This window comes from Mytilus trossulus, chromosome 6 (genome assembly GCF_036588685.1).
Source record: "Mytilus trossulus isolate FHL-02 chromosome 6, PNRI_Mtr1.1.1.hap1, whole genome shotgun sequence".
NCBI lineage: Eukaryota > Metazoa > Mollusca > Bivalvia > Mytilida > Mytilidae > Mytilus > Mytilus trossulus.
Window position 1 is genome coordinate 28,179,381 of NC_086378.1, and position 16,217 is coordinate 28,195,597.

General features: G+C 32.2%; 1 protein-coding gene across 2 annotated transcripts; it reads right to left on the reverse strand.

The window, feature by feature from the left end:
- Positions 1-693: 693 nt before the first annotated feature.
- On the reverse strand, positions 694-16,033 carry LOC134721044 (high-affinity choline transporter 1-like). Of its 2 annotated transcripts, none has more exons than XM_063583741.1 (10): positions 15,955-16,033; positions 12,676-12,958; positions 10,798-10,905; positions 8,287-8,442; positions 5,996-6,144; positions 4,880-5,005; positions 3,584-3,737; positions 2,439-2,546; positions 1,590-1,696; positions 694-1,247 (listed from the first exon to the last, which is right to left on the reverse strand). In XM_063583741.1, the coding sequence occupies exons 2-10, from the start codon at positions 12,848-12,850 to the stop codon at positions 762-764; spliced, it is 1,569 nt and encodes a 522-aa protein (XP_063439811.1). In that variant the 5' UTR covers positions 12,851-12,958; positions 15,955-16,033; the 3' UTR covers positions 694-761. The 2 variants fall into 2 exon arrangements, with proteins under 2 accessions (XP_063439811.1, XP_063439812.1); XM_063583742.1 differs by having other exon boundaries at positions 15,982-16,029.
- Positions 16,034-16,217: the final 184 nt, after the last annotated feature.

Below are 16,217 nucleotides of genomic sequence, written 5' to 3' on the forward strand. Positions count from 1 at the left end.
ACTGATAAAAGGCATTGATCATGTTCATTTTGTGTCTGATGTGCAAAACAAGATAAAATCATGACACAAGAGGCAATACACATGATAAGTATAAATAATTGCTCATCTTGATCAAATTGTTTTGGTTGTACATGTATTGGCATTTTTGTAGATCTTTCTGATTATTTTGCTCTTTGAAAAGTTTAGGACTACAGCATGTACAGAGAACAATACTTAATCCCATCGGACATCAAGTGATAGCACTAGTAAAATGATCCGTTGAGCCAGATGAGCTTAACAGTTTGATATTTTATATGTTATAATTATGGATTATGCAACAGTAAGGAACAATTACAAATATAATGCCTCAACTTTGGTAAGTGTTGTAAAACAGTATCAAATAAGTTAGTTTCATGTAATTAGCTGTCATATAAACAAAATTTATTACATTGTCTTGTCTTTATATTAAACTCCAATCTGTAATGATCATCAAAGTTATGGTTAGGAATATGGTCAAACACTAATGACATGGTCTTCTGATATGTTCTGGCGAGATGATATTTCTAGATTTCGGAAAATCACAATCTTTAGGCTATGCTTGATTTTCCATTCTCAAAATCACTTCTATGCATTGTAGAAAAATTGTAGAATCAAATAAGCTGTAATTAGGATTTAAAAAAAATAAATCCAAAGCCTAATTTGACCTTTGGTGTAAAGAACTTCACTATAGAAATGGTATAAAGTTACTGATCAACAGCATATTATATCCCTGAGATTACCCCTCAACTTGCATTGTCCATTGTTTGTAATTGTAACAACTGTTTACTACTTGTCGTTGATACATTGGCGGCTGCCAGTTTGTACTCAGTCTTAGACATCACATTTTTCTCTATATAAGTAGTCACTATGGAAACAATGACAACACACAATAATGAAGTCACCATGGAAAATGTTCGAAATGGAAAATTTTGACCAGAATCCACATCATAATCTGGATAATAAATAAATGCTGGCAAGCTGATTGTAGGTTCTCCTGCTCCTACTCTTAATGTTACGCCCACTAGATATCCAACGATCGCACCATAACTGTTCGTCCATTTAAAATATACAGCACATATTAATTGAGGCAGTACAATCACAAATACAATGTCAGCTGCTAAGATAAATAATCCATACACTATTGGAACAAAGATTGATATTACTGTTGCCAAGGATCCAACAAATAAAATGGCTAACCTCTGTATCCATAGCAACTCACTGTCAGATGCCTAAGAAGTAAAATAATTTTTTACAAGCATGTGATAAATGAAAAATCTTCTTGTCATATTAACACTGTTTGAAGGTTAAAATCATCACCAAAGACAATGAAATAATAAATCAATGTATATATTTTTCAAATTTTTCAATCGTATTCTAATCACAAATACATTTTTTAATGGTTTTTACATATATTTACATTTCCTCAGTGGTACCCTGTTTATCAAAAGATGCACATAACTGGGTGTGCAATTTACTTTGACGACTGCACACACATGAACTGTTTAATCTTAAGTACCATATATATTTTTTTGAAAAGTAAAACTATACTATCTTAAAGATAAAATTCCTACCTTTGTTCTAAACAGATGAGCATAAATATTGTATGTGAACATTGAACTTGATCCCAGTATGGAACTATCCATTGATGACATTACTGCAGCAGAAATGGCTCCTAAACCTGTAAAGTAAAACATTGAAATGTCCTTTGATCTCAGAACTTGTGAATATCTACCCCTCTGTTTCTGTCAGATTTTGGTAAACCCCCCATATTTTTTAATTTGATTTTTTATCACATACCATGAACCACATTTATTTGGACTTTGCAAGTCTATCACAAGTGTCTTCCTTATCGATCCATTATATGAACTTAATTGACATGTTTGATAATAGGACTTCACATGCAACTTGGAGCAAATATTTTCAATGTCAACAACAACTTGACATTGGTGTTTTTTTTTGGTGTCAAACTTTTTGAGAAAAGTCTGTGAACTTGTTACAAACCTTGTCCAATGAGTATAGATTATAACATGCTCTTTTCCATATTGGCCCTGCCGCCCTGGTATCATCCCGAGACTCCCATATCTGCATTGAGGCTTTAGCCGAGGGCCGATATGGGTCGAGGGATGATACCAGGGCCAATATGGAAAAGACATGTTATAATTTATTTATTACATATTCAAGTTTTGCAGAGAGGAGAAAAAAGTTCAATTACAACAGCGCCATTATTCGCCGTTGTCGTTAAGGATGCAATGACGTCCCGTCATTTGGAATCAGGGCACAATATCAATATACTATTTTTTGCCCCGGGCAATTTTGAGGTTATTGCAAAACCTAAGGTATTCATAAAAATATGTGATAAACTGTGTTATTTACTGCTTTAATGTAAGGGATAAATACCAATTCCTAAAATGTATACCTACCAATCACTGCTACAACATTTGGAGTAAAATTCTGTAAAACAAGGGGAAGTACCATACTGCCCATGTTCAGCTCCATAGGTGACTGTCCAAGACTGGTCTTATTCCAATCTGTAGGAAGATATACAATACTATCAAACTGGTATTTTTCATAGTGACGTATTAGTATCATTAAGGTTCATAGGTCATTCTATTAAGCTTGTTATGTTTAAATTTTTAATCAAAATATGAAAGAGAAAATAATTAGAGAATGTACTCTTTTAAATGTAATCAATTATTTTCTCAAATCATTATTATATATGTTTTTTGTACAAGAGTTGGTAATTTTCTCTTAAATGTATCTGACATCATTTTACATGCTAACTTGAAACAGGGATTATTTATTTGTGTAGTTATATTTTTTCATTAACATGATAAAAAGAGTATGTCAACTTTTAATTTAAAATCTGACTCTTTCTTGAACAGTTCATAAATATAGTTTAGAAGCATAAAATGATTTGTTTACATACAGCCATATTTTGCGCACACACTGCATATGTTATTTCAAACAACATTCACACAGAACTGTTAATATGTTTTTTAAATCATTGTATTAGTTTATATTCCTATTTTCATTGAACAAAACATTATTGCTATTCTGATAGACACTACAAGATCCACAGGAGACTCTCCAAAACTGGAAATTTTCAAGTCTGCAACAAAGATCTGAAATACTGTAAGCCTCAGGATACACTTAAATGGTTCCATATAGAAGTAAGGAGATCAAGTATGTTTGCCAATGATATAACTCATCAGTGTTCAAATGATGTCGATATACTGGTAAGCAATTACAGGTAAGCGAATGGCCTTCAACAATGAGAAAACCCCATACCGTCAGCTACAAAAAGTTGAAGTCTAGAAGACTCTCTTAAACTGAACCTGTACAAACATAGAACAAATATCTAAAATACTGTAAATTTGGAGGTTTTCAAATCAGAACAGGTCTTTAAAAAATAATAAATTATGATTTGATTACCTTTGAGGTCAAATAAACATGAAAACATTTACATTTTTTTTTAAATCACATGCTTATATTTTGCCATTATCCATGGATTTGATGTTATTATGTGTCTTTAAAAAATCATGTCTAAAAATTATAGTTATACTACCTGCATTTGTAGCCACAGCTCCTATTATAATAGATGGAATCACAAGAATAACAGCACTGCATGCTCCAACCACAGACAAGATCTGGGCCTGCCTTCCTGACCTCACTGATAGCACTCTCTGGAAATAAGCCTGCCATGGAATTGTACCTAGTGTCTGGAGAAAAAAATAAACAAAATACATTCATCTTGAGGATAAAGGCAATACAGTAATACAAATAAGATGTGATATGAGTGCAAATGAGACATCTTTCTGTCCAAGTCACAATGTTAAAAGTTAACAATTATAGGTTAAAGACAACCTTCAACAAAGTCTTGGCTCACACCGAACAGCAAGCTATAAAGGGCCAATCTCCCATACAAACAGAGTTGTTGTCCTTTCCTCCTTCATCGTTCTGCGCCTGGCTAATTTTGGAAGCATTTTGCGACCAATTCTGCATTTATAATAAAACAGTTCCTGAAAGCATTATCTATCTTCTATTATGGTTTTTTCCCCCAAATATATGAAAACACCCCTTGTGTTATCATTATTTTAGTTCAATATTTCAATAAATAAAAGAAAATAGTTCGTAGAAGGACATTGCATTTGTAGATCAGTTTAATATGTAAACAAACGAACATGTACTGGAAAATATGGAACCAATGCATGTTTTAGGAATGTCTTCGTAAACATGACGAAAATATAATTTTGAAAGACAAACAATCTGAGTGCTTGAGTAACATTTCAAAAGGCAATGATGTAATTTGTAATTTATCGGTTAAAGGACAACAATGCTGACTGTATAGAAGATAGATTGATAAAGGGTCCCAAATGACTGGTGTAAACCATTCAAACAGGAAAACCAATGGTCTAGTCTTTATATAATAACAAGCATGGCTTGGAAAAAGCAGGTTTGGCAAGTTCCAAGAAGACTTCCTATAAGATACAATATATAATTTTTAGGTCTATAAAGGAAATTTATAGAAGAAAAACTTCAATGGCATGGACCTAACCCTTTAAATTTCCCTTTGATCTTCCATCACCATCATTAGAATTTAAACAGTTAATTGGTTTTTTTTTAATCTTTTAAAATAGAGGTTCTAGTAAGGTACCCCCCCCCCCCCCCCTTATATCACAAGGTCAAGTTTTAATATTGCCTATTATCACTGTCGTGCAAACTTTCCAGTTCTATGCTGATTTGATTTTTAATTTTTAATATTTTGAAAGGTCACAGATGCTTTTAAATGAGACTACAGGCCACACACATAATGCTGTTCAATAGTCATGATAGTGTCTTTTTAATGTCAATAAAAACTCACCATGGCAACAAAGAGATCCCACCACTGACCAGCAAATGAAATATCAAAAGAGCCAATCCAAGTCTCAGATGTTTGACAAATGTCTCCAACATTTTCATTGGTCAGTATAAATGGCAAACTCAGAACCTGTAAAGGATTTCCCAATATGATCATCTAAAATTTTGTAGCTAAAAATCTTGCAATGTATTTCAATTTTATCATTTGTTTTTCACAAAAGATCTTGTAGCTTGCTGTAAATTGTAAACTTGATAACAGAGTTTTCACTTTCTTGTGAAAGTTAGTTTGCTGTGAATATTAAACATTAGAAAGTGTGAAACCATATAATAATAAAAACAAACATATATAAAAGTAAGTAAAGGAATCATGGACACAACTGGTATACCATTAAAATGTATATTTAGCCTTTTTAAGTACCAGTCTTTGTAAGAATCAGGCAATTTAGGTAAACATCAAAAAATGATCGTGAAAAACCCACCAAGCTAATCATGTTATTTAATACTAATCATCATCCTGAGTTAAAAATTATTAGTCTTTCGTTTGTGTGTGTCTGGTAATATCAAATAACTTGATAAGAAAATTGGTTAGAATGATAGCAAATTACAGAGTTATCTCCCCTTATTCATTAATTTCTAGTGCATTTCAACCAAATTGTACCTTCTATTACCAGAACAGAAAGCGGAAATGAATGTTATTTTTGTGCATAACTACATATTATGAACTGATATCATTGTCAAATTGGATGGGTTTTTTGGTCATGTTTTCACCACTGCCTGATTCTTAGGCAGACTGAATATTAAAATATACTAAATAATTAGAATTATCACTACTAGTGCACTTTTCTTTTGATCTTTTTTTATGATAAATTTTCATATCATGCTACTGATTATCATTGGTCATCTCAACTCGTTTGCTTTTCTCGCTTTCGCTGTACCGGCTCAAGGGAGAAAATAAATCTTGTTGAAATTATCAACGATAATCTATAAATATAGACAGATTTCTGTCATATCTGTTGATGACATTTCTAAAGCATTAAAAATATTTACTACTCAGACAGATCACCAGCATGTAATAAAACTACTTGATAAATAATATCAATGCACAAGAAAAGGTACTTACCAATCCAAATGTAATAAATATTAACTGCACTATGTCTGTATATGCTACTGAAACCATTTGACCAATCATAGTGTAAATAATAGTTACTGCTGATGATGTTACTATGGCAACAGTCAATGGAATGTTCACAATCACACTCAAGCTTGTACCTAAAATCAGAGGATTTCACTATGGCAAAAGCTAATTCTTATGTTAATAATCAAACTCAAGTTTATCCCTAAAAATTATAAATGATGTTACTATGGCAACAATTTAGGAAATGTTAACATTCACACTCAAGCTTGTTCCTAATACAAATTCCCCTTCTGGTTAAAAAATCATTGTACTGGAACAAAATGATATTAAACTTAATTGATGATTTGAAATTTTTATATCTATAGATAGACCATGACAAGTATTATAAATCCACCTAGAATTTTGTAAGGTTCCAATAATTTATGGTCCTCTAACTTAGAAAATTCATGCAAATAATCAGTTCGCCACATTTTTTTTCCGTCATGCTAAAAGATCATGATAAGAAATTTGTTACATAACTGAACTATGACAAGTTATAGATCAACTTCTAATTTTGTTTACAACAATAATATATTGCAGAGTTATAAGGTCCCTGATCTTAGTAGCAACAATTACTTTATGCACTATTTGGTAGTATTTGAACCAGGATTTAAAACATGAGGAGGGAAGGTTGATTGCAAATAAAATGTTGTATCCTCTTTAAAAAAAATTGTTACAAAATGACCAAGTTCCAAACTAAAAAAAAATGTAAAGTGTTTGAGTTAGGTTGTGTCCAACACCTTCAAAAATTTAAGAGTTGAAAAAAAAAAATATTAACCCTTTCCTCCATAATTATGCCTTTTGACGCCACCCCCTTTACTCCATAATTATGCCTTTTGACCCCTGTGTAGTACCTCATTTGAAATGCTCTGTCCACCAAATATCTGCATCAGACTTAATAAAATTTGTATCCAATATGAAAAGGATATTCATAGGAATATCTGACTTAAATTCATTTATTGAAATATGAATTTTTCGCAATGCATTAATACCTTTAAGCATATTTTTAGCATTTTATTGAAAAAATCCTATGCAAATCAAGTATGCAAAAAGAAAAATTCTATTGAGGAAAGGGTTAAGAAAACACCAATATGTTTTATAGTGAATGCTCTATGCCAATATTCTCTCTAACCTAATGCAATTGTTTTAATCAGGGCTTCCAAAACGGTCATATATTCCGGTCATTTGTATAATGTCCGGTAAAAGACCGGCTGAGAAAAGCATGAAACGGTCATATACTTTTTAGTTTTCAAGGCTTTTTCGGTCATTTTAATATAATTCACGATCTTTTTGCCTCAACATTTTGCCTTTAACAGCCATACATTTCCGGTCATAAAAGTGACATGTTGATTAATTACAATCAAAACAACCCTTACTTCAGAACTTTCTAATTTTAATCAAGGCTAATTAGTTGTTGGACAGCTGAAAACTACCTGTTCAGGTGACAGGTAAACTAATTTCAGTACCGGACATCGTCCATTCACAATTACTTTCGTACATTTCAGCGGTTTGTATCTAATTGATTTAGTCCAAAAGATCAAATTTATAATAAATACATTTATAAACTTGATTTCTTGAAACATTTAAAAAGGTTTTACATGAAAAAATCGTCAGAACTACGTTGTATGAACAAGAACACGTGTGCGCATGTGCAGAGGTGGGAAATTCAATTATGCATCCTACATTTCTTCAAAATTCTAAAACTATCATTGATACCTGTACCTAACATTCATTTCAAGTATTTTGTTGAAGAAATAACGTGGAAAGAGCTTCTTCGCTCAGTCGTGCTATGTAAACGTACACGGATTTTACGTATCCGTTTATGGTCCATGTTTTACCATTGTCAAGTCAACATCCGGTTTTGAAAAATGTGACTTTAAAAACGAAAATAAAGTTCTTGACAACGTCATTTTGCACAATTAAAGAGTCTAATGCAGATATGAGTACACTGATGTGCACACTTTGAATGATGCAATGCCAATTTTAACAGTTTATGTCAGAACATCAAATTCATATCAAAGTAAAGTTTAATATCGTTTTTAATCTAATGTCAATCATTGGGATGGCCATCTGATTACCATAATTGCCTTTTGTGACTTAGTCTTGGGGATTAAAATTCGGATCAGATATAAAATGTCCGGCTGGCTCAGAAAAATTTTGGAAGCCCTGGTTTTAATCATGTATCATGTATTATATTTTAATTTATTCATTTACATGATAATTTATGTCCATCTTACCTAATGCTGATAAAATTGATGCAGTCCAGAAAATATCTCCACATAATGATGCTAGGTAGACCATAAACACCAAAGTATTACCATATACCTCTTGGAAAGGGTCCAACATTGTTAAGTAATTCTGGTCCCTCATTTTCTTGGCAAACACCAAACCACCTATGGAGTAAAAATATATAAAATATGACCAAAAAAAAGAAACTAGAGGCTCTAAAGAGCCGGTGTCGCTCACCTTGGTCTATGTGAGTATTAAACAAAGGAAGCAGATGGATTCATGACAAAATTGTGTTTTTGTGATGGTGATATGTTTGTACATCTTACTTTACTGAACAATCTTGCTGCTTACAATTATCACTATCTATAATAAACTTGGCCCAGTAGTTTCTGTGGAAAATGTAACCGGTAGTAAAAAATTACAAATTTTATGAAAATTGTAAAAAATTTACTATTAAGGACAATAACTCTTCAATTGACCATTTTGGTAATGTTGACTTATTTGTAAATCTTACTTTGCTGAACATTTTTGCTGTTTACAGTTTAACTCTATCTATAATAAAATTCGAGTTAATAACCAAAAACAGCAAAATTTCCTTAAAATTACCAATTCAGGGGCAGCAACCAAACAAAGGGTTGTCTAATTCATATGGAAATTTCAGGGCAGATAGATCTTGATCTGATAAACAATTGTACCCCATGTCAAATTAGCTCTAAATGCTTTGATTTTTGAGTTAAGCCAAAAACTGTATTTTACCCCTATGTTCTATTTTTGGCCGTGGCGGCCATTTTGGTTGGTGGACCAGGTCACCGGACACATTTTTTAAACTAGATACCCCAATAACAATTGTGGACAAGTTTGATTGAATTTGGCCCAGTAGTTTCAGAGGAGAAGATTTTTGTAAAAGATTACTTTAATTTAAGAAAAATGGTTAAAAATTGACTATAAAGGACAATAACTCCTTAACGGGTCAACTGACCATTTCGGTCATGATGACTTATTTGTAAATCTAACTTTGCTGAACATTATTGCTGTTTACAGTTTATCTCTATCTATAATAATATTCAAGATAATAACCAAAAACTGCAAAATTTCCACAAAATTACCAATTCAGGGGCAGCAACTCAACAACAGGTTAACCGATTCATCTGAAAATTTCAGGGCAGATAGATCTTGACCTGATAAACATTTTTACCCCCATGTCAGATTTCCTCTAAATGCTTTGGTTTTTGAGTTATAAGCCAAAAACTGCATTTTACCCCTATGTTCTATTTTTAGCTGTGGCGGCCATCTTGGTTGGTTGACCGGGTCACGCCACACATTTTTTAAACTAGATACCCCAATGATGATTGTGGCCAAGTTTGGTTCAATTTGGCCCAGTAGTTTCAGAGGAGAAGATTTTTGTAAAAGTTAACAACGACGACGGACGACGGACGACAGACGCCGGACGCCGGACGCAAAGTGATGGGAAAAGCTCACTTGGCCCTTCGGGCCAGGTGAGCTAAAAAATGACAATGTAACCCTAAATGAAACAAAAAGCAAATTAATATTTGCATAAAAATGCACAGTCAGACTAATACTGCTAAAGGTTGCAGTCTTGTAATTGACTGCTCCATAGGCTTACATGCAAAACAGCTGATCTTTGAAAATAAAAAAATAAAAAATGCTACATAGAAAAAAAATTTCATGTGCATATCATGCATGTACTAATGTGAAATTGTGATTTAATCGAGAGAAAAAGGGGGTCTTGCCACGACGAATAAAAAGTTACGCAATCCTGAAGTCAAAACATTTTTTTTCTACTTTCTGTTTGCTATTTTTACTCGGCCGCACCACTTCCAGTAAACATGATATCCTTCCACTTTCCTGGATTGATATCCCCAAAAGATGCAAGATTTTTTTTTAAGTCTATATATATGTTTCAATTCAGCATAAACCTATAATCAAACAGAAAAAATTTAGTTCAGAAAAAAATTTAGAAAAAAATGCACTATTTTGTTTCCCTCCATGTTTTGACGTGCACCGGAAACTGGAGTTGTAATACAAGACTGGTACCTAAATAGGTGTCATCCAAAGTTTCGACACAGATGTAAATGAATGCAATATGGAAAGCAAAAGATCTGAAATAAACCTTCTTCATTTATTTAGTTGTCAACATGGTCAATGCAGTTATAGAAGCCTTTGACAGGTTACTGTACCTCTACTTTTCCAATTTTTTTAATGAAAATTGTTGGAAATTACATTAATGTCTCGCTTTCTTTGCAAAATTGTCTCTTTTCAAATATAATAAGACATTACAACTTACATATCCTGGATTGGGATGTTAATTTGGGAAATTTTTCGGTATAATGTTAATTATGCTTTTTATAAGATATGCATTTCTATCAATACTTGACTGTGCATCAGTCTAAGTTTTTGTCAAGTGACAAACCATACAACCATGTTTTACATTTTTTAACAACCATTCTGACACATAGTATGTAGACAGAGGAGCATTTTATATATTTACAATAACTTACCCACAATAAGACCAATAAATATTCCAAATGGTGCTAAGGTCCATACAAGACCACTTGTTGCTATAGATTCTGCTGTTCCATTTATGTAACCTCCTCCAACTGTTGTTGCTATTGAATACAAACAAAATGATAAATATATTCAACACTTTTTATTTACAACAGAATTGTTTTTTGTAAATTTGCACATGATAACGGACAGAGTTACTACTTGTACACGTTATTTTTAATTGCTTGAAGAAGTAATATTAATATACCTATATAAGTAAATTTGTAGGATACTTATACAAGTGAATTTTATTTACTTGTATAGGTAAACAAAAATATTGCCTGAGTTATGTCCCTTAGACATTCAGATTTTTTTACTTGTAGAAGTAAACTAGAGGCTCTAAAGAGCATGTGTCGCTCACCTTGGTATATGTGAATTGAACAAAGGAAGCAGACAGTTCATGACAAAATTGTGTTTATGTGATTGTGATGTGTTTGTACATCTTACTTTACTGAACATTCTTGCTGCTTACAATTATCTCTATCTATAATGAACTTGTCTGTGTAGTTTCAGGGGAAAATGTTAGTAAAAATTTACAAATTTTATGAAAATTGTTAAAAATTGATTATAAAGGACAATAACTTCTTAGGGGGTCAATTGACCATTTTGGTCATTTTGACTTATTTTCGAGTCTTAAATTGCTGTACATTATTGCTGTTTACAGTTTATCTCTATCTATATAATATTCAAGATAAAAACCAAAAACAGCAAAATTTCCTTAAAATTACCAATTTAGGGGCAGCAACCTAACAACGAGTTGTCCGATTCATCTAAAAATTTCAGGGCAGATAGATCTTGACCAGATAAACAATTTTACCCCTTTCAGATTTGCTCTAAATGCTTTGGTTTTTGAGTTATAAGCCAAGAACTGCATTTTACCCCTTTGTTCTATTTTTACCCATGGCGGCCATCTTGGTTGGTTGGCCGGGTAAACAAACACAAATTTTAAACTAGATACATCAATGATGATTGTGGCCAAGTTTGGTTTAATTTGGCCCAGTAGTTTTAGAGAAGAAGATTTTTGTAAAAGTTAACGACGACGGACGCAGGACGACGACGATGACGGACGCCAAGTGATGAGAAAAGCTCACTTGGCCTTTTGGCCAGGTGAGCTAAAAAATCATCCTATCTTCTTTTATTGAATTCTTAAGATTTATTTGCTCTAATAGCCCTTTGCAGATGTCTTAACTAATCATTTAAGTGTAATTTCGTGGACAATGAAAATCCCATTTGTCTGTGATCTTCAGAACACTGCTCATTTACAAGCCCCCAAGGAGCAATTTTTGAAGGCCTTGCACAAATACTTAAGATCTTTGCGCAATCAGTTTCTTTGTTGAATTAATGACTCTAATAAAAAAAATTGAGCAAACCTGGGAAAAATCTGTTAAGGCATGAATTTACATCACAAAACTTGAGGACTTTTGTGGGATTGTAAGAAAAATTTACTTATACAAGTAAATTTTTGAGAAAATTAAGGGGAGATAATTCAAATGTTATTTATTTACTTATATGTGTATATTGTTTTTTTACTTCTTCAAGTAAATAAAAATAACTTGTACAAGTAGTACCCCTGACTGACAGTCACATTTAACATAGGCTATAAATTATTACTTTATACTATAATTAAGTAAATCTAACTTTTAAGTTTTATACGAATCTGGCCAAATCAAAAACAAAATGTGACAATCTCATAACTATTATCCCAAAAAATTCTGTTTTCTGTACAGAAAAATAGAATGATGGGTTAACAAAGTGATGACGACACACTCCTGGAAATGTGTGCAGCATAATAATATTATGAACAATGCAACTTTTGGAATGGTATTGTTTACCTGTCATAGTAAATATTCCAACAGCTGTACTTATATCTCTTCCTGCTACAATGGACGATTCCATTGCTGTCATACTGGTGGACCTCTTTTTACGACGAGCTGCCACAATACCAACAACTAGAATCACAATGTAAAACAACAACAGCACAACTAATCCAACAACATTTATTGCCATGGTGAAGAGATGTGGTCAGTCCTCTGCAGCAAAACTTTCAATATTTTTTCAACTCCTCACATCTTGTGTTACAATGTACACTATACACCCATCAAAAGGAAGAAATATCTGAAATTATTATTTGAAATTGATATTAAGGTGGTAGACCTAGGTTAGGGGAAATAACTCTTAAAATCATCAGTACGTTTGTGTCAGCCATTTTCATAAATAGGTTCTAAGCTTCTAGGATACATAGATTATTTTCAGTCTGTTTCAGGTAGATGCTTAAAATACATTAATAAAACTTGACTATTACAAACGCATCACTGAATTAAAGAGTTATCTCCCTGGACCAAGGTCTACCCCCTTAAGTACCAATGCAAGTAAAATTGGAAATTAATAATATGTTTAATCTGTTCCAAGTACACCAATGCAAGTAAAGAAAACAGAAAAGTAAATTTAACACAGAAAAAAATTTAACAGAAGGGGCGAATAAGACCTGCTAAATAGCTGGCATGTCAGCAACTGATAGTAGTCCTGTGTTAATGTACGTATAATTGTCATTTTGTTTAGATTCTTTTGTTACCTATTCTGACATCAGACTCTGACTTCTTTTAAACTGAATTGAAATGTGCATATTGTTGTGTGTGTGTTTTTTTTCTATATTGGCCCAGAGGTAAAGATTTATGAACTTGGAATGTCATGTCAATTTTTATTTTATTTAATTTATACATAGAACATAGAACAGCTAAAAAGATATTTACAGTCCAATGGTAAAAATTTAACGCATCATGTTTAATCAAATCACTAGTCTATAATTGGTTTGTTTCTTCAGCAATTGTCTGATGATTGAGAACTGAGGTAATGCCACTCATAATCACTAAATTCAATCAAAATCCTAATTTATCAAAGTTACGTACTTAATGTCTTTATAGTTTTATCTTTTGTTTGATGTTATATTTATTAGTTAATTGTGAAAACACATTGTCTCCTCTTTTATAGAAAGGATTCGGCAAATCATACAACATTTCTTAATTTTAGAAGATTTTAGTGTATCAGCTTGTGCCGTTGTTTATGTAATTATTCGTTATTATACAGGTTGTCACTTGTTAGGATAACAGTCAATATGAAAACAATGCTGATTAATGTTGATGGCTGTTAATTGATTGTACTAAATTCTTTTATATATATTTTTATTATAATTATATAGGGACGAAGTCCCCAATTACGGTAGAAAAATCAATAAACCAAAAAAAAAAAATTTTGGGAAAATTTCCTGAATCTTTCATTCTACTTATGAACTCAAGATCGTTAACTTTTTTTTTCAGATCTACTGCCGTTTCCGGTCTTGTTGGCATGAGACTTTAAATAAAATGTATATTTATCAACATATCAACAAATATAGGAAGGAATTCAACACCCAATCATTTTTAATAATTGTTTGATATGAAAAAACGTTACCTGATAATAGCGTTTCTTTGTTTACATTGGATATGATGTCATAACTTAAATAACGTCACAACTAAATCCCTAACAACAGAACCAATATCGGAAACGTTACGGTATTTTCATTTCTTTTACCAACATGTTGGAATTAAAAAGAAAAATTAATACAGACTTCGTCCCCAATCACAGGTAATGACTGCCTCATATTATCCAATAATCTTGAAAACTTATAATGAAAACGTTATCAACATAGTTGTTTTATACTAATCCAATGAAAAACAAGGGCTCTCAAGAGCCTGAATCGCTCACCTTAATTTTTTTGGTTAAATCTCTCATCAATGATTATTTTGGCTTTTCAATTTATTTCAATGTTCTTTGAATCGTCCTATTTTCTTCAAAAGCAAAAAAAAATCATTTTCTCCTATGTTCTATTTTAGCCATAGGAGCTATAGATGTTTCTTGACATACAAGGAAATAAAATATAAAATTTATACTAGATACTCTGAAACTCAAGTTTTCTGAAATTGATACAGCAGTTTCAAAGGAGAAGATTTTTTAAAGTAAGTCAACATGATGAACAAATTGTGAAAAAAGTCTTTAAAGGGCAATAACTCCTTAAGGGGTCAATTGACAATTTTGGTCAAATTGACTTATTTGTAGATCTTACTTTGCTTAACATTTTTGCTATTAACAGTTTCTGTATCTATAATAATATTCAAGATAATAACCAAAAACTGCAAAATTTCTTTAAAATCATCAATTCAGGGGCATTATACCTCAAAACCAGTTACCCAATTCGGCTGAAAATTTCAGGACAGGTAGACCTTGACCTAATAAATACTTTAACTTCTTGTCTTATTTGCTCTAAATGCTGGAGTTTTTGAGATATAAGCCAAAAACTGCATTTTACCCTGTGTTCTATTTTAAGTAACGGCGGCCATGTTTTTTGACGGATCAAAAATCGAAGCACAAACTTTGTGCAGGATAATCTAAGGAACAATCATGCTAAGTTTCATCCAAATCCATTCAGTAGTTTCAGAGGAGAAGATGTTTGAAAAATTGTTAACGACAACAGACGACGACGGAAGCCAAGTGATGAGAAAAGCTCACAAGTCCTTTTAGGAAAGGTGAGCTAAAAAGCCAATGAAAAAAATTGTCAAAGGCCAACTTTTATTTACGGTACAGCTTTTACATTATTATAAAATTCATAAACATTTATGAATAACAATATTTATTTCCCTTTTTATTCCTTATAAATAATTTTTTTTATTGGGGCCGGATTGACTTAAAATATTGGGCCGTATCAACGTTGGGCTGGATCGACATGGGACAGATTGACATGAAAGCGACATCATATTGATAGTTGAACTTCCCATCCAGGATAGAAACAGTGCATGTGGTGTTACATATTTGTTTACGTTCATTTTTGTACATAAATTACGACATCATTTTCTCGTTCGGATTGTTTTATATTTGTCATTACGGGGCCTTTTATAGCTGACGACTTTGCTCATTGTTGAAGGCCGTTCGGTGACCTATAGTTGTAAATTTCGGTCATTTGGTCTCTTATGGAGAGTTGTCTCATTGGCAATCAGACCACATCTTCTTTTTTATATGGAGACATTATTCAGATAATCTGTCTTTAAGCGCTGTCTTTCAAAAAATCTTCAAAATATTACATTTTCTCTCGTATTACAACAGATTACATTTAGTGTGATCGGAACCAATATACACGTGTTGTTTTTTCTTCTATTTATTTTTTTATTCAGCGTTGTTTTGCATCTTAATTTTCAGAAGTAAATAACCTGTTTAGTTAAACACTTAAGTAACTCTGATGATATAGAATATCTGATAACCACAAATAATATTGTTACAAAAACATACGACAATGTACCTCTGCATTCAAAAGAGGGGAGGGGAGAATTTTCAAAGTTTTATCTTC